This window comes from Sus scrofa, chromosome 6, assembly GCF_000003025.6.
Source record: "Sus scrofa isolate TJ Tabasco breed Duroc chromosome 6, Sscrofa11.1, whole genome shotgun sequence".
Taxonomy (NCBI): Eukaryota; Metazoa; Chordata; class Mammalia; order Artiodactyla; family Suidae; genus Sus; species Sus scrofa.
Genome location: NC_010448.4, coordinates 10,593,027 through 10,612,893, shown reverse-complemented (window position 1 = coordinate 10,612,893; position 19,867 = coordinate 10,593,027). Strand labels below are relative to the sequence as shown.

At 40.5% G+C, this 19,867-nt stretch overlaps 1 protein-coding gene across 1 annotated transcript in view; it reads right to left on the bottom strand.

The window, feature by feature from the left end:
• ADAMTS18 (ADAM metallopeptidase with thrombospondin type 1 motif 18) overlaps window positions 1-19,867 on the bottom strand; it is a 164,005-nt gene that overhangs the window by 39,615 nt on the left and 104,523 nt on the right. The window contains 4 exon segments of the mRNA XM_021093765.1: window positions 8,958-9,202; window positions 10,182-10,305; window positions 11,420-11,550; window positions 14,930-15,102. Coding sequence (XP_020949424.1) covers window positions 8,958-9,202; window positions 10,182-10,305; window positions 11,420-11,550; window positions 14,930-15,102 — 673 coding nt within the window.

Genomic DNA, 19,867 nt, shown 5'->3' with positions numbered 1-19,867 from the left:
TCTAGCCTGGAAACTTCCATATGGTGCAGGTGTGGCCAGAAACAAACAAACACCCAGTACTGTGGATAAATGCACCAATAAACAAGGTCACATAGCTAGTAAGTAACAACACTGGGACCTGGAGTATCCGATATTGTCTGACTCCCAAACTTGACCGTTTAAGTCTCAGGACACTGCATCTAAAGCTGTGAAATGCCATGTCTAGAATTCTGATTTAAAGTTCTGAAAACTGGAGGAACTGTTGAAAAGACATTATCACAGAACTTCAACAGCATGCTATAACATTTCCGTTGACTACTGGGTTCTGACCTGAAAATGCTGTTTCTTGAACATGCTCATATCATTTAAGAATGCATGATCTTTCATCTCCTCAATCCATTTTCCCCAGTGTTTATGAATGTTTGATTTAACCATTCTTTTAGCAACTGAAATACAACTCGTGTTATAGGTTGCCTCCTTCCAATAAACAGTGAATTTCATCATACATTACACGGTGACCAAATCAAGGAAGGGATAGTTTTGAGGTGAGAATTCATGTTTTTGTACATTCCTGTGATTCTTGGAAGCCGTTTGATACGAAAAATCAGCCAGTTGTCTTTGCCTTCTTGTTTGCTTCAAAGCTTGAAGAACACGACCAGGTATCATCACAGCTATTAGGTGTGAGTGAGTTGGATTTGACAAGATGCAGCACCACAAAGACCCTGAACCGGGCCTTGGAAGGGCATCTGTTAGGCAGCTTCAAAGGTGTGGGCTGACACATTGAACCGCGACTACAGTTCTAATTCAACTCATCAACATTCCTCCGAGTTTAGCGAAGAGAAATAGCGTTCTCCGACCTGTCACAGAAGTATTTGCCGTGAATTAACTGGAGGCCTGCACTTCAAACAGCAAATGGCAATCTCTAGACAAATGATGTGGCATCGCAGAAGCACATCTGAGTCGTCCTCTGGAGCCTGGAGTTTCCTATCATCTGGTCTGAATTAATTCTCCATTCCCTCTTCACTTCTTTTGAATTTTGTGTCTTCGCTCCATCCATGCTCCCTGGCTAATCTCCTTTCCCTTACACTGATTTTATCTTGAGACACATCTTTACTCATTTCAGCCCCTTCCCCTTGAGGGGGTGGGGGCAGGATTCAGACAGCAGGGTCATGAAAAAGGAGCTGGATGAGAAGGTAATACCCCATCAGAGGTGCTCACACACTGTCAAGTCAGTGATCAACGTGCCGGTCCACCTGGCCCCCTGCCACCCCGTCATCTTTTGCCAAAGAGTGAAGGAAGTTGTTTATTATAGTAATTTTCTCTAGGTGTCTTTTTCTGCCTTGAAACTGGCCTGTGGTTAACTCATTTCTCACTGTCATTACAAAAAAGGCTGCTACATTTTTCAGCTTGAGGATTCTCTCTTACGCTATGAATTGGGACTGGGCTTTCAAAGGGTTAAACACCCCCTTTGGCTTCTTAATAGAAGCCTTAACATAAAGGGGAGCTTTTATTTTAAAGACTTTTTTTTTTTAAAGGAATGCTGTAAAAACACAGGTGATCATATTTCAGTCCTACACTAGTAACCTGTGTTATCATGTCCTCCTGATCACTCTTTATCAGGCAGAGATGAAGTTACTTTATAATGAAACACTCATGATGAATTTCCTCACCTTCCCTCCAACTGCACGACAGGTTGATGGAGAATACGACTCATTTGTTGCTTTGTGTGTGTGTGCAAGAAAGACAGACAGAGACAGAGAGAAAGAAAGATAGAGAATAAAAGAGAGGAAGAAGTAAAGGGAGGAGGGGAGGGATGGAAGGGGGAGAAGTGGGAAGAGAGGTAGAGAGATAGAGCGGGTACATTTGCATCAGTTAGCAAAAAAAGCTGATCTTTGGTCACTTCAAAAGAATGTGTGGACACTTTAGCTTATCACGGAAAAAAAAAAAGAATGTTGGTGTTCTTAATTCTCCTTGCCAAGGCCCTCTAAAATTGTATATTAAACGTGCCTTTTGCACTGTACTTAGAGCACAAATCAGTGACCTTACTCTCAATCAGTGACCTATATCTCAATCTCAAAATGGAAATACATCAAATTTTCAGCCATACTCGAAAAACCCAGCATATACATGTCTACTTCAGATTAAACGATGATGTTTCAACAAAGGCACATGTAAAATTCAACTCTCATCTTCAGTTTTCATATTTTTCCTACTTCAAAACTTAATTCCTGGGAGTTCCCACTGTGGTACAGTGGGTTAAGAATCTGACTTCAGTGGCTCAGGTCACTGAGGAGGTGCAGGTTTGATCCCCAGCCAGCACAGTGGGTTAAAGGATCTGATGTTGCCGCAGCTGTAGCTTAGATTCGACCCCTGGCCTGGGAACTTCCATATGCTACAGGTGCAGTATAAAAACAAAAAACAACCCAAAAAACCACCTAAATTCTTTACAAAAGACACACATACACACTCACTAAATTTAGCTGTGTATGGTGCAGAAATAACTTAGATTTAGTTTTTCTTGTGTCCCCAAACCCAATACAATAAATATAATAGTCTACACATAATATCCTGAAGACTCTTGACATTTAAGCTGTCTTTTACAGTTTTCAGATGACTAATGAGTACACTAGTTCAATGAGAAATTCCTTAGACTTTGTGCCAGACCCATGTTGTGGGGGATACGTTGAAATAAAGAAATACGTGGCGATTATCTAGTTTATAATCACTGTGTCTGTAGTGATCTCAGAAGGTGTAGGGTTGCCAAATCAATATTGATTTCTTTTTGTGCTGGGGTGTGCAGATATATATGTAGTTTTCCCCTAGGTGATACAGAAATATGATATGGGGTCATGAACACTAGCTCTGTTTTCCAAGCCATTTACATGTATCTATGTACTTCAAAATTATAAGGTGAACGATGGACTTAAATAATGCCTAAAGTATCTGAGACCTCAGGCAGTCATTTAAATCTTTGATTACCCTTAGGAATTGGCCTTGGCCACTGAGGAAATCAACAGGGCCAGCTCGGTTTAAACTGACATCCACCTGTTGCTAATGTTGGACCATTTACAATCGAGGTTCCCAGGAGAATTAAGGTCTATAACAGAGACGGCATTTGAAAGCTGGGCGAGCATTTGACTCAGTGATAAAAGTGAAAGTCTGTTTTCCATTTAAGTTGAGCTTCCCTATGAAGACATTCTATAAAATTTTGACATATAAAAATAACCAGAAGCAGAAGACACTTTTATTTGGTGTCAGGCCATGTACTTATTTCTTGGGGTTAACTGACAGCAGTCAGTTTTTTGGCAGGATTGCATTACTCCTGCCTCGCACTGTTGAACACCCAGATACAAGCGAAAGGATCTGGTAAGTTGCTCTTCTTCGAGATTAAGGTAAGTCAACTGTGAGCTAACTGGTGAGCAAGTTCTTATGTGTAAATTACTCACACTGGGAAAGGCAGGTCTTTGAGAAAGCACATTGATCGCTCAAATGCAATTTAGGAGATGATATTTCAATTCTTTAAATGCCTTTCATTGTACTTAACTTTCAACTGTACAGTTCTAAGACTAGTCCTCAAAGATGCTGAAGTCCAGTGGTTTTAAAAATGTGTACCCCAGAAGCCTAAGCCTTCTAGAGATCTTCGATCATGACCGTGGTTTGGGACCGAAGGCCAGAAATGAAGGACAGCCTGGTCTCTGGGCTTGTCCGTCCCGACTTTGGTCAGAGAAAGTCTCCTTTCACTTAATTTATTTATTGTCTCCATGCAGGATTGCTGTAGGATTGTGCACTTGGAAGAAGATGCTACTCTTTAAATGAATGAATGAATTTTATCATCAGATGTCATTCATTTAATAAAAAATTTTTTGAGCATCTTCAATGTTCCAGATCCTGTACCAGGTGTGGAATCTACAAAGCCAAGTAAGTCATCTTTCAGCCATAGAGGGTTTCAGGTGCTTCAAAGAGCTTCAGGACAGTGTTATAGGAGAGAGAAGAAGACAGTAGTTTTTAGCCTGGGGAAATCATTCTCAAGGAGAAGATGGGATTCAGTTTAAGTGGTTTATGCAAAGTGACCTAGTGGTGTCTAAGTAATCCATATCACCCACTGTTTATGCAGATGATCCCTGTTCTAACCCATGTTGCTACCGAAAAGAATGAGGTCCATATACCGAAATTCACTCTTCACATTCCTTAAAGACCTGAGACTGTAATGATGTAGTGACAGGATTTAAGTCCTAACCATCTGTGTATGTTCAATGTCTATATAGAGCTGGGCATTGCATGGACTTTCAGTAAAAGTTTAATTTTCACTTATCGGACAATGAGAAGACATAGAAGAATACTGCTTTGAAGGTAGCTACTTAAATCAAGACACGCCAAGGTGAAGATAAGACGTAGCTAAGGTATTGGGAGGATCCGATTAACACAAATGGATGCTGTAGAGAGGGACATTATCTTACACTGCCATCCTAATGTACTTTGGCAAATACACTTCTGTTGAATTTTAACTATAATAAGAGCTCAGTGAACATGCAGTCATTTCAAGTGGCCAAGAGAGAAAGTGCTTTCGTTCACAGACTTATTTGTATTTTCTGTAGATGGAAGAGCATTTTCCATTTTGGTAGGTTCCCACACTTTGATTTCAGTATCTCACAGGATTGTAAAAGACATTCACCGTTTCATATTGGAATGAACATATTTTTGGCTCCAAAAGTATTCATTTTGGTGCCATTCATCACTGTAGGGAAAAGCATATGAACTTGATTTAACTTCCTTTAAAGACTATGGCCTTGGATTATTTGGATACTGATACATAGCCTCATTCTGGTAAATGTAATTTTTTTGCTTATTGTGATTTTAAGTTTTTTGAATCATTACCTTCTATAGATTTTGGCATAAGCATGTGATAAAAACGGACCTGAATTTTGATGATGTTTTCCTGATGGTAATAAAATATAATTTAAATGTTAAAGTCATTAACCCACTTTTTTTTTTTTTTTTTTTGCTTTTTAGGGCTGCTCCCATGGCATATGGAGGTTCCCAGGCTAGGGGTCCAATCGAAGCTGTAGCTGCCGGCCTACGCCAGAGCCACAGCAACGCAGGATCCAGCCATATCTACAACCTACACCACAGGTCAAGGCAATGCCGGATTCTTAACCCACTGAGCGAGGCCAGGGAATGAACCTGTAATCTCATGGGTCCTAGTCAGATTTGTTTCCGCTGCACCACGTCGGGAACTCCCCAAATTCTTTTAAAAGAAAAAATAGATATAATACTAGGTTACTGGATTTGATTTTTTTTTTCATCTCCTAACTTAGTTGCAAGTTTTGAATGAAACCATAACTCCTTTACAAAATACAAGCAAGGCATGTCCAATTAATCATACAGTTTTCCCTCTAGATTCTTTTCAGACAAGTCACATTCCAAGGAAATTAATTTAAGCTTTCACCAAATCTATAAGTAGTACATAAAGTAAGATGCTGTAAAAACAATAGCTAAGCAAATGTGACCTACTCCATGGTAGTGAAACTATACTTTGTATTAACAGAGATATTATTATAGTTTTTATCCTTTTTATAGAGTCGTAAAAATTATTTTTAAAAACCCTACACATACAATTGAACATAGGGAAACTTTATAATTTATCCATCTACCCAATGTTTCTCCATACCTTTTTATTGCTTTTTTTTTTAAAGAGCTGTCTGCATTTGCAAGGAGATAGATGATGAACCTGACCAATTTCTTCTTTAAAAAGGAAAGCATTAATAGAATTAAACAAGAACACATAGTAAACATCCTCAGGAGAGCTGGAAACTTTCCTAATATGATAAAGGGTTTCAGCATAAAGGCATGAGATAACATGATTCCTCATAGTTAAGAAACTGTTAAACACTGAGTTGGGAAAAAGACAAAGATATTTACTTTTTTGTGCCTGGCTTCATTCATTTGGCATAATGTTTTCGAGATTTAGGTACATTGTTTTATGTGTAAATAACTCATTTCTTTATTGGTGAATGTGAGCTCATGGGTGAAACGGCATCATTAGATTATATATTCACCAGTTGATGGACCTCTGGTGAACCTAACCAATTTTGGAGAATGCCATCACCAATCGAAGCCATCCCTCCATTTCTCAAAAATAGCTCCTAATCATCAGGAAAATGTTTGGACCCAGTAAATATTCCAGAGATTTAGTTTTAGTCAGCACTCAATAATATAAATGAAAGAGATCAGAAGTTATGCTTAGATTAGGCAAAGCACAAATAAAAAGTCTTAGCTCGAGGCTGACATAATATTCAGTGACAACGCGTCAATCATCTGGTTAATTTGATCAACACAGATAAAGATGGGCTAGTTCAGGTTCTGAAGAGGAAATTCAGGAGGAACTGTTATTCTGCTTTGCACTTTCTTTGCACTTGGCTTTGCACTTCTTGTCTTACTCTTCGCTGTGGTTTTCCTGCAGATAACGTATGTTGAATGGCAAACTTTAAATTATAAACAGAACTGTGAAAACCTACCGGAACGGCTTTGTGATTATGAACAAAATTGAAAGAAACAACAACAACAACAACAAATGGTTGCTTGTCATGAAGCAATAAAGCACACATTTCTCATGAGGAATGATTTGAACTTGGTTTTGGCTGCCTGTGCCTGAAGCTGTGAGAGGCACCCACCTTCTGATTTGCTTATTTTCCAGCCAAAGAACTTGGTCTGTGTGCATTTGCTTAGAGATGGATCAAAGGCCTCTTGGCAAAACTAATGATGCCACGTTGCTCTAAAACTGATCCCTTGCAAGGTAAATATACATTTCTAAAGAAAATATACCTTTCCTAAAGAAAGGGAAAAGATGTTTGCTGCTCAGATGCTAGAAAAGAAATAAAACAAACATCTACATCTAAAACATTAGGATTGAATAAAAAGATCCAGAAATCTTTAACCAGAAAGTTGAATTCTTATGCCTTAGGTGTAAGCAGACTGTAATTTCAGGGACTGCATTCATTATCGAGCTCCAAACTACCCTCACTTTAGTTTTATTTGGGGTTCCTAACCTCATCTTCTGAAATAAAAGACTCAGAGAGGGTTGGAAGAATATTTCCTAAAAACAGCTGCTCTCAGAGAAAATGTGAAATCTTCATGACAGAGGTGATGGGAGCCTAGTGTCAAGCTCACAAGATAAGGGGAAGTTAACTCATGGCCAAGTTCTAGGACCTGGGTTGCAAATTCAAATATCTAAGGGGCCAGAAGTTCCTTTTTCATAAGAGTTGTCAAAATCTCTATTTTATAAGAAATAACCTGATATTTAATCACTGACCCATTTTTTTTTTAAAGCATGAAGATCTGGGAGCTGCTTTTAGCCTATGGTCAACAGACTACTAATCATGGTCTCAGGTTGAGATTTAAAAAAAAAATCTGTAATAAGCTCAGAAGACAAGGGGATGGTCATGATTACAAACTCTATGTGCCAAGGACTCTGTCAGCCTTGAACTTCTCTTGAATTCTTCCAATGGCCCTAGCAGCCAGCTGGTATCATTTGCCTATTTTTATTAGTGTGGATGTTAAGTGACACAGAGGCTGAGATACTTAGTTACAAGCTAGTTATCCAAGTTACATAGCTAGTTAGGAGCCTGTACTCTTAACTGTACAATGGTTACATCATCTGACTTAGAATTCTAAACTACATGTCGTATTTTTAAACTATGCTCTTCCCCTTCTTTTTAAAAATTTGACATGTTTAGTAGCATGGGAAATAATCTCAAGCCAGAGTTGCATAAGAGTACATTTTTTTCATGTTCCCCATGTTTCAAGAGTACAAATTTTCCAAGATCCTTTAGTACACTTTCTCCATTTAATTTTGCAAGTATGCATTATATGCAATCATTTCACCTTCTGGAGGATGCGATATCAGAATTATTATCCATTTAAAAATTGCAAATCTAGTTAAACTATCTTCTTCAATTTATCTTCCTTGGTAAATCTTTAAGGCTAGTGCCTATAATAATAATAATAATAATAATTAGTTGAATTAAGTGTATGTTTCTTGATTCAAGAAGAGAAGTTTGATTAGACTGAGAGCAGGTGTCCTATTTGTAGGTGGAAAAGACTTGGACTCCAGTTCAACTCTGCTTTTTTTTTTTCCTAGCTATGAGAGTTAGGCAAGTCTTTTAACATTTCTTCATGCTTCACTGCTTATTTTTCTGGCACGTCAGTGAGGCAGGTTTTCTATCCCAGTTTTGCAGGTGAGACACTGAACCTCAAAGTGGATAACACAAGTGCCTGGTTACGTCAGTTCTCTGTACGCGGTAGCCAGTGTGACTTCTACACAACCTCAAGCAAATCCTGTGCTTCTGAAAGCAAATGACTAGCCCGTTGTGCAAACCAGAAAAAGCAAACCCAGAGACGTTGGGAGGACCAAAGATAATGTACCCGGGATAATTGTGTTATGGAGTCATTTGCAGATAGGGTGGCTGTTTTTTATTTTCCTTATTATTGCCTATTAACACTTTGTCTTTTCTTACCTCTAGGAAAATGATGACTTACAAAAGGAGGGTAGTTTGCTATGCTGAAAACTTTCTCGACACCAAAGTGTTCTTTCCACTGCATCACTCTGCCTCCTAGGTCAATGGGTCTATGCTGCGAAGAGCTACAATGGACTATCCAAATGGCAGACACAGACAAACTGGAACAATGCAAGAAGCATTCTTCCTGTATCCCCCAGCATTCAGAACAGCCACGTGTACTGGGGAAAGGTTGGTTTCTAAACATGAAAATCAACACATTCTCTCAGAGATCCACTGGATCGCTGCCCTCTTCTACCAAAAGGACTTTCTGTCTTTCCTCCTTGGCCCTTTGACATTCAGCCCAGTAGCAAACAAAATTGAACTACAAGGACTGGATGGAGTTCATTATGCTACATCAAACGGGGGTCCTCACTATAAATTCAGCAAGAGGCAGTGAGAACTAAGTATATAGCAGGTACTTACTTCAAAGACCAGCGTCTCATTGGTGGGTCCCTGTGCAGACAGGCGTTCGGGGCGGTTGAAGGCGCGCTGGTACTCAAACAGGGTCCCTGCAAAGGCGAACTCCCCTGGCCAGTCGATGCTCCAGCCCCCTGTGAGGTAATACTTGTGACTGAGACTTCGGACGGCGAGGTAACTGGAGGAAATCTGCAGTTCCTGGATTTCGATGCTGCGGGCGCCCGCTGGGATGGTGACGACCGGGTAATATTCTAAGTGGAAAGACCAGAACATTTCTGTCATCTGCATCAGGCAGTGGAGACAAGCTCAGAGACAGGTCGTGGCTGTTTTTAAAGAGGGGGAGGGTTTCTGAATCAACGCCATTCATATCCACTCTTACGAGGTGAAAATGCTCAGTGATTTCATTTTCCAAGTGGTAGGAACACCAGAGAGAAAAAAATGCAAGTACTTTTCCCAAGCACATGAATGTGGACAGAAAACACTCTTCTCCTTTCCAGAACAAAGACCCTGAAACCCAAGAATGCTTTCTAGGGAGTTCCCATGGTGGCTCAGCAGTTAACGAACCCAACTAGCATCCATGAGGATGCGGGTTCAATCCCCGACCTCACTCAGTGGCTTAAGGATCTGGCAGTGCCGTGAGCTGTGTAAGTGTAGGTCACAGATGCGGCTTGGATCCCGTGTTGCTGGGGCTCTGGTGTAGGCCGGTGACTACAGCTCCGATTGGATCTACCCTGGGAATCTCCATATGCCATGGATGCAGCCCTAAAAAGACAAAAAGACCAGAAAAAAAAATGCTTTTTGGTTTTAATCTACCTGGAAGAAACTTGGAGCCATCTTTTCTCAACAGTGAGCCCAGTGCAGAAGACAGGGCTCAGTCCTACTCAAGATGCTCAGTTAATTGCTTCAAATATTCATCTAGCATAGTAAGTGTGGACTATCTAGATTCTGTAATAGTTCTTTGTTTAACAAATACAAGTGGGGCATAAAGCAGCCTGGTCAACATACTGAAACTGTGTGAAAGGCATGTGTTGAACACATTTCTGGAATGTATGTATTGATGAAACTGCTCACACCAAAACCCACCTATCCTCCCTTGATCTTGCCTAAGCATCAAAAGCCAACATCATCTTTGTGTCAAGTGAGGGAGTAAAAGCCTCAACCATATTTAGCACGACTCAGACTTCTTCAGCAGCAAAAGATGGGTCCCAATGAATCTGCAGTATCACTTACCATTTGCTTTATGCTGGTTGAGGTACAGGCCTTTATAAAACTTGCAGGTTGAATTATCACCTTTGCAAACACCACATGCGTCTGAGACTGCTTTAGAACCAAGTTCATGATCGCATCCCACTGGCTGTGACCAAAAAAAAAAAAAAAAAAAAAAAAAAGTTGGGTGGAGGAAGAGAAAATGAAACATCATAGAAGCCAGTGGCTTAGAATAACCAAGAGGGACATGGTTTTCCAAACTTACTATTAGGAAGGTAGTGCAGTTCTATGGAAAAAGCAGAGTCTCAAGTTGGACTGACTAGGGGTTCAAACCCTTCCTTTGCCATTAAGAGATGTATGATTAGTAAGTTACATAACTTATCAACGGCTTTGATCCCTGGAGTTCCCATTGTGGCTCAGCAGAAACAAAGCTGACTAGCATTCATGAGGACACAGGTTTGATCCCTGGCTCCGCTCAGTGGGTTAAGGATCTGGCATTTCTGTGAGCTGTGGTGTAGGTCACATATGCAGCTCGGATCCTGCATTGCGGTGGCTGTCTGTAGGCCAGCAGCTACAGCTCTGATTGGACCCCCAGCCTGGGAACCTCCATATTCTGTGGGTGCAGTCCTAAAAAGAAAAGAAAAAAGAAAAAAAAAGAAGGCTTCAAGTCCTCCTCCAGAAAATGGGATGAAAAGTTACCATCATTACTAATGGCAGGTGAACATATTCAGATCAGCTCTACCAATGAAACATAAAACTCCTAGACACACACACACACACACACACACACACACACACACACACACAAGATCACAACCAAATTAAAACAAAAAAGAAAGTGGATACCTGAAGAGAAAGAAAAACTAACCTGAAATAAATAGAAGTGTTATTTCCAAACACAGTTATGAAGTTCTAATCACATAGGGAATGCACTTAGTGAACACACAAGAAAAGTTTACTGCTACAATCATTTACATTCTTATTTAATTTTTATCACTACTATGGACAGGAGGATATATCATCCTCTCCATATGTGGCAACAGAGTGAAAGAGAAACCAAACACACCAGATGTGAATCATGCAGGAAGGGAAAGGGAATTCGGAGACTGAGCACACATCCAACTGGAAAATGCTATTCTTTCCCCCATGCCACCTGCTTTTCTCCACATACAAGAATCCTGTGCAATACTTCTCATGCTATGCCTTTGTTAAGAGACAACACCAGCATGGCCATACACCCCAAAGCAGAAATGTTCTCTTACTTCACAAATCCCATCAATACAAACATCATTTTTGTCTGAGGAGCAAGGAGTTCCATCTTTCACCTTGCTGGACATGGCAAAGAAGAATTCAAAGTTCTCGGCCTGGCAGTACAGTTTACATCGATCTTCCTCTAGAAGCAAAGAGATCGAAAGAGGTCACGGTCAAGAGGAAATCACAAGAAAATGACACGACGACCAAAAGGAAGAGTTAAATTTATTTAGAAAAGTATCATGATCGAGATGGAAAGGTTATGCACCGGTCGGTGCCTGCACGCTGTGTGTGTGTGTGTGGGGGGTGCGCACTTGAATGAGGGCAGATGTGCGTGGCTTTTAAAAATATGGAGTTCCCTGCATCCTAGTGGGTAAGGATCCAACATCATCACTGCAGTGGTGTGGGTTTGATCCCTGACCTAGGAATTTCTGTATGCTGAGGGTACAGCCAAATTTTTTTTTTTTAAAGGGAGGTCCTGTTGTGGCTCAGTGGAAATGAATCTGACTAGTATCCATGAAGATGCAGGTTCGATCCCTGACCTCTCTCAGGGGGCTAAGGATCCGGCGTTGCCGTGAGCTGTAGTGTAGGTTGCAGACACATCTTGGATCCCACGTTGCTGTGGCTGTGGTGTAGGCTGGCAGCTGAAGCTCTGATTAGACCCCTAGCCTGGGAACTTCCATATGCCATGGGTGCAGCCCTAGAAAGACAAAAGTAAAAATAAAATAAATTAAAAAATAAAATATCTTTATAGAGCTCTTGTTATCAGACAGCAGTTATTGTGCCAATTTCTTCAATAGAAAGAGGGTTTTTTTTTTGGATAAGAATTCCACATGACATGTCTCACATGAGACCCGATGTGGGTGACACTGCAATTGCCTTGCCAACAGTTTTACAACAAACGTGTAAACAGTGTGCAAATGGCTGTGCTTTGTGAAACTTCTCAATACAAGACAAAGTCAAAACTATGATGAAAGCTAAATGATCCTGGTCCAAATATGAGGATAGATTCCATTTTTTCCCTCACCTAGGAATTTTCTCTAAGAGCAGTTTTATTTCACACCTGCTACTCTGTGCATGCATATGAGATTAAGAAGCTGGAACACATATAGACCCTCTCTTTTCTCCATCATTCCCAGGAATGAACGAGTTCTAGAAAGTTCAGTTTTTCCAATACAGGTTCCTGAGAATGTTTAGGAACTAGTCTATTAGAAACACAGAAGAAGCTTGGGGAGGAGGGAGATAAATTAGGAGTTTGGGAATACATACATCCACATAATTATATATAAAGTAGGTACATAACAGGTCATACTGGATAGTACAGGGAACTATATTCAGTATCTTGTAAAAACCTATAATGGAAAAGAATCTGAAAAAGAACAGATATATGTATTACTGCATCACTTTGCTGTACACCTAAAACGAATACGACATTGTGAATCAACTCCGCTTCAGTTTAATAAAAAAAAAGAAACACAGAAGAAGAGAACTCATGACTATAAGACAACCTACATTTATGAATAAAATCTTATTCTTCTTTCCAAACTGCATGAATGTCACAGACCTTCAAATCATGGTCAGTCTTTTCTGATATGTGTCAAAAGGAGAAGAGGCGAAGAGGCATTAGGTTGTGAGGCCCAAAGGCTGGGGTTTCTGTTTTATTTGATGTACTTGCCTTGCATCTGGCAGAGTGTCTCCAATGCAGTAAGTACTCAGTAATCATCTGGTGAGTGAATGAGTGAAATGGCAGGCTCCCTACTTAGTAAAAACTGCAATAAAATTAGTGAAAGAAATTGGCAACCAGAAACATCTTCTAAGTTACAAAATTTACCTGCTTAACTTTCTCCTTATGGATTCAACATGGAACTTACCTAAAGGATGATAACAAGGGATTCCATAAACATTATACTTAGAGGAAGATGTGGGAAAGGCCAAGGATTCCAAGAAGACAGGGCAAAGGAAGGACAAGAGAGTCTTGGAGAAAGAACCATAGATGAGAAAGAACCATAGATGAGAAAGATGGAATTATAGAATACCAAGAGAAAATAAGTCTTTAAGTGTCAGACCTGAAAGCAACTGCAGCTATTCTAAGTGTCCACTGGAGCCTGCTGTATGGTATCCTTCCTGCATAATTTCTGAGTTCCTGATAGAATGCCTCTAGTGATGGAGAGCCTCCTGCTCATAAATGGACTCACTTCCATTAAGGACAGCTAATATTTACTTATTCATTTGTTCCAAAACTTATAAGTATATTCTGAGTGCTGCTCTTAGATGCTAGGTACACAAGCGTACTCAAAACAGACAAGCCTTCGTCCCTGGAGAACCTGATCATTCCGGTGGAGAGAAAGCTCATGGATAAATGCCAATGCAATTTCAATTCATGCCCTGTTAAGAGCAGTGAAGAATAAAGCAGGGCAAAGAGCCCTACAGTAAATGTCTGCCCTTCCCTCACGGCTTCTTCCTAAGACCTAGATTTCAGAATTTTCATGTCTGTCTCAATTGATGCTTTTGGATGAACAGCTTTTATACCCACAGCAGGTCCATGCTCCTACAATGGAAGGCTGGTATTGAGCAAAATTGCAGTACCACCTCCTCTGAGATGGAGGCGCTGCTTATAATAATGACATCTCTGATCACATTAGCTCCTTGGCTCCTTGATGATATGGGTTCATGCTGAGCTTTTGTGTAGCAACAGCCTCCTCCCTTATTTCCCAGAAATTATCAAATTTGGTCTCTTCCCATCCTACACATGTAAAACTGGGATTCACATTTATTCCTCTAAGGGAGAATGGATGAGATTTGATAAAGCAAGTGAATGGGAAAAAAAATGGAAAGGAAATAACCAGAATAGCGACAGCTTATTCTGCATAGGGAACAAAAAGTACATTTGGTACCTGTCCTCTGTATGCTTGTTACAACATATTTTGACTCTGAGCTAAAGTAAAAACAAATCAATGCAAAAGGTAAAACACAAACCATTACATTAAGTTGTAATAAGTATCAAGAACCTAGGATAGAGACTTTTTTTTTATTCATGGCAGGTATGTGTGTGTACTCTGCAAATAGGCTTCCCATGCTTATAAATCATCTACCATGTCAGTTACCGAGGATGGTGTCTCTAAGGGGCACAAATGGTTTCACAAGATTTTGGTCTGGGCAATTCACACCAATTTCAATTAATATCCCGAGGAAACTTAATTGCTAAAATGTCAAAGGTAAGTTTAGAAACACAAGTACATTCCAAACACATGAAGTTTTTGGCTTACAGATGTGGGAGGCAAGGGGGTGTGTTGTGAGAAAGAAAAGTGTGGAAAAATAAACAAAACCTACGAAACTGAAGGAAAAACTGGGCTAAGATGGATCTGGGGAATGAAAGGTAAACACCGAGACACTTTAACAGGGGCAGCAATTTCTTCTCCGTTGTTCATTCGCATGACTCTTCGCAAAGAGACATAGTTGCAGCTCGATTATTATTTTCATCAACAGACATATTTGATTGAGATTCATAGAGACCAAATTACCTTCCACTTTTGTATAGGGTTTCCATTGGTAGAACCATCCACGGAAAGGTTTGCTGTTATATTCTGCACACTGCTGAGCTCGAAAATCCAAGCTATTTTCATTACAAGGGTTAATGTTGCAGAGCTGATATACACGGCTAGAACCAGGACAGAACTTGCCACCATACTGAGGCCTAAAAATAAAATGAAAGAAATTTAATACTAGCAATCAAAGAGCTCACTACTGGTCACAGGCAATACAAATTAAGGAGGGATGATCGATACTCATTGTCATAGTGTATGCAGTGTATACAGTTAATTACCAGGGAATGGAAATAAGTAGCATATAACATGCTACAATCCTTCTTGCACCCATGGCAGACAGAACTAATCAATCAAGGATTTTCTTTTTCTTTTTCTTTTTCTTTTCAAGAGTAGTGGTCGTTGGGGAGTCACTACCACTACCCATCAATTGCCATGTTAGATCAAACTTATTTGCCTTCTCTGATCCAATTTTTACATTCTGGCAATTTCCACAAAGACTGATGAAAGTGTACACTTGACACCTATCATGTTCCCTCATGGGGCAGGAAATCTGTAAATACACCTAAGGGTTCTTGTTAATGTACTCGTGTGCTTGGGTGCCACCCATGCCAACACACATGCCCCATTTGTGGGCATCAAAGCTCTTCATACACAGACCGCGCCTCCTCCCCTGCTTGTCTTCCACCATCTTCCTACAGTTTGCAATGTACCTGCTGTTATACAGAAGGCCAGTCAGTCATGAGGACCCTATGTGGCACATGCGCCAAGCCAGCTCTGCCAGTCCCTGAACTGGTAGTTTGATGATGTCAGACTCATGTGTGCTTTACTCTGATTCTAAACCCCAAGGGAAAACATGTCCTTATTTTCACCTGCATCATCACTTTTTAACATTGCAGGTGGCCTGCTCCTTTCCTGCCGAGCATCGTGAGAAATAGGTTTCCAGAGTAGGGAATCCCAGTAGAACATAAATAATTATGACCTAATAGCAAGCGCTTTAAGATCTTGCGGGGCAGACTGCAAAAATCAGAAAGCAAAACAATGGGAAAAAAAAGGAGCATCGCCCACACTGAAAGTTACCAATGATGTCTTATCCAGCTTACTCCAGGCACAAGGCAACTGCTGCTGTTTTGTAGTTTTTCTCCCAAGGCTAAAACCCAACTAGAGATCATCTGGTACCAAAGCTCAATGCAAACATGTAACATGAAAGAAGGCTCCAAGTTAATAAATTTATGTGATTAAAATTCCTCGTCTCTTTAGGAAGCACAAGAATGCTATAAAATACCCCTGGATTTGCTTCAGCATATTTTATCAAATCCTCCTTTGCGAAAATGGATTCAACAGAAATGGGAAGTGTCGGAGCGCCAGAGGGAGATTTTTATGCTATTTCAAAACATCCTGGAACAACTACTAAAACATTCAGCAGTCATGGTGCGAGATCCAGTCCCTGAAGACTTCTTAAATCATTATCCGAAAGGCATTTTGAAAAAACCTTAAAATGCGGTAAGATAGGCTTACTGTATTCTTGGTCATCTTCACCAGGCCTAATTAAAACTTCCTCAGTGGAAGACTTTCTTCTCTGAGGTTTTACAAATAAACTTCATTTAGACTACTCAAATTCAATAAAGATGACCACATGCTATTCTTCCAGCTCAGAAACTGTAACATGGAAAAGACCTCAACATTCACGTAGACATCTCCTCAATTTTCTTTCTTTCCTCTCTTTTTCTCTTTCTTTTCTTTTCTTCCTTCCTTTCTTTCTTTTCATCCTTTCTTTGTTTCTTTCTTTTTCTGGCTGTGCCCACGATGTACAGAAGTTCCCAGGCCAGGGACTGAACCTGTGCCACGGCAGTGACCTGAACCACAGCAGTGACAATGCCAGATTCCTTAATCCACTGAGCCACCAGGGAACTCCTAGCCATCCTCCCTTTCATAGACAAAGTGAGAAATAACTGACAGAGCTTCCAAAATGTGCTGAGTGAAAGTCACGTGGCTGAAAAGAGAATGAGGACAGAGCATGTCATGCCTTTGGACTCTCCTGGATGCTGCTTTCTGCTCTGCTCTGCCTGCATTAACTGAGTTAGGCAAGAGGGACGGGGCCTGGGAAGAGAGTGAAGCCCAGTGGTGAGGGAGCTGGCCTTGGACTGTGAAGCAGGTCTGAATGGAAACATTCTTTGCTTCTTCCTAGCTGATCTTCAGGCAATTTGAGTGAACTTCCTAACCTGTACAATGAGGACAGTTATGATGTTACCTGAGAAAACATCTGCCAAGAAGGTAGGGCCCAGGTCTGGGGCGGGGCTAGCACAGAGCAACTGTCACTCTTTTTAAGTGCTTTCTACTTTGAATGACTGGCAAGAAACTGGACGCTGCCATCAAATTCGCAATTACAGATACATTTTTTTTCCCCTGCAGCTTTGAACATAATCATTAAGGGAAAATTCTACCATGATGTCATTCTGCCATGTTCATATAGAAGTTAGTGATTAAAAATAATACTATAAACAGACAGAAAACAATTATCGAGGCACATGACTTTGTTTTTATATTAGACTACTATAAAGCATAGCCATATATGCTTCTGCAGAATTTATCAAGTGCTGACTGGAATGGTTATACTGTTGGCAAACTGGCTAATCATTATAATCAGTTGGAAAACTCTGTTTAAAAAAATACATATATACAATATCTATATAAATATATATATACAATACCACAAATAGAAAATAAATACACACAGGCATGCATACACACACACACACATACATATATATGTATAAATATATATAAATATTCCTGGGCCCCTCCACAGCCTTTCCAAATAAGAATATGTAATGAGGAATATCAAGAAATCAGTGGTTTTTTAAAGCACACTTGGTGATTTTGATAACCAGTTGAGCCTGGGATTTTCTGGTCAGAAAATGGGCCAGAGATATGACTCAAGGATTATTCTGGAGCTGGGCATATCATTTTCTCTCAAATTGACTCCTGTTTTAGGAAACTTCTAGAATGCCTTAGCATATTCACTTACTACTATTTTAATTTTCACTATGAACTGTCTTCGCCAGCATTTATAGGAATGTCACCAGGCTCTCTTACAGGGAACCCGAAAACATGTCAAAGCACTAAGATGGTGGGATCTTGGTCTGGCTCCCGGACGACCAGCTTGATGACCCCAGCAAGGGGCTACTCTGCTTCCCCTGGCTATTCATTTGCAAAATAACTAGACTGAACAACAGGTCAGCTCTCCGGCATCTGTTCTGACCAGACTGGGGGCAAAAGCCTGGAGAAGGCTCCTGAGGCACAGTAGGACTCAGTGGAAGTAGGGCTTCCATCAGTTTAATAGGTCGGCCAGAGACATGGGACAAAGAAAAAGGGCCATATGTGCCAGGTGGTCCTAGCCATTCCAGAGCCAGGTAATCTTTCAATTCTTTTGAACCTGGAAAGTAGGGTAAATACATGAATCAGCCACAAATAATTCCTTTCTTTTTTTTTTTAAATGACCACACCCAAAGCATATGGAAGGTCCCAGGCCAGGGACTAAATTCGAGCCACAGCTGTGACCTATGCTGCAGCTGTGGCAACACCACATCCTTAACCCGACGTGCCAGGAGGAGGATTAAACCTGTCCCTCGGCAGCAACCTGAAATGCTGCAGCCAGATTCTTAACCCACCGTGCCACAGCAGGAACCCCCCTCATTTTTTCTATGAAACAAAATATCTTCTGGGAAAACTATCATGTGAAATGAGACGTCCACATTGCTCTTCATGTGAAAAAATGAAAGGGGTTAGGCTAAGTGATCTGCACAGACCAAATATTTAAACTGAAGCAAGAAAGAAATCAGTAACTTGAAACAGGGAGAGAAAACAGCTTTTCTACAACAACGTGATATAAGAAGGGGGAACGAATTCAATTGCCTTGAGATAATGGATCATTTACTTGATTTGTGACGGTGTGCATAATTAAAGTACACAGAATCCTGATTCATCTGAATCTTGTTTAAAATGATAAAACTCCACCCAGTGGAACTCCTCGAGTGATTAATTCTTTTATTAGGCATCTCTAAAACTACAGTATGCTATTTCCATGAACAATGCCCTGTTATAATGAGGGTTCGCAAGCCCGCAGACATGAGAGAGGTTTTAATTTAAATCTCAGGGGCGTCATTCATGCACTTCACCAGCAGAGCAATTAAATTAGGTAATCTCTTTCTTGGGAAAAGATCGAGATTGTAAAGTGCTGTGATGTATGAAAACCAGATCCATGAAATACACTGCAAAAATGAAAAGTAATATAATGATTTTAACAATTCTGTCCAAGACACGGGCCACATTCAAAGTATGAAGAGGGTGGGTTTAATAACCTGATATAAACTGTACATGCATCTCAAGTCTTCCTACCATGAGGCCTAATTCCTGGATCTGATGAGAACAGACCTCCTCAACTGAGGATGACTCTGCCCCCTACAGGACACCTGCCCTTGTCTGGAGACATTTTCCATTGTCACAACTTGGAAGCTGGGAGAAGGAAAGGGGGAGTCCTCTTATTGGTGTTGAATAGGCAGAGGCCAGGTAGCTACTGAACACGCTGTCTTGTATAGAACACGCCCCCCCCCCCAACAAAAACATCTTTCAGCCCACAATGTTAATAGCGTCAAAGTTGAAAAATCCTAGATCAGTCTGAGATATTCCAACTGCACCTAACAAACCATCTCCAAACCCGCCCTTCTCTTTTGGAACACGCTGGCCCTGGCCACTTGATCCAGCCCAGATGATGTATGGTTTGTCTTTTTAAACATTTCCTTTGGCTCTAGTTTCATTCTGTACTTAAATTCTCAATCTACGAAGCATGTCTGCAATGCTTTCCCCGTGCCAGGCACTTTTTGAAAGCCACTTTGTAAATACCAACTCGGGTGGGGT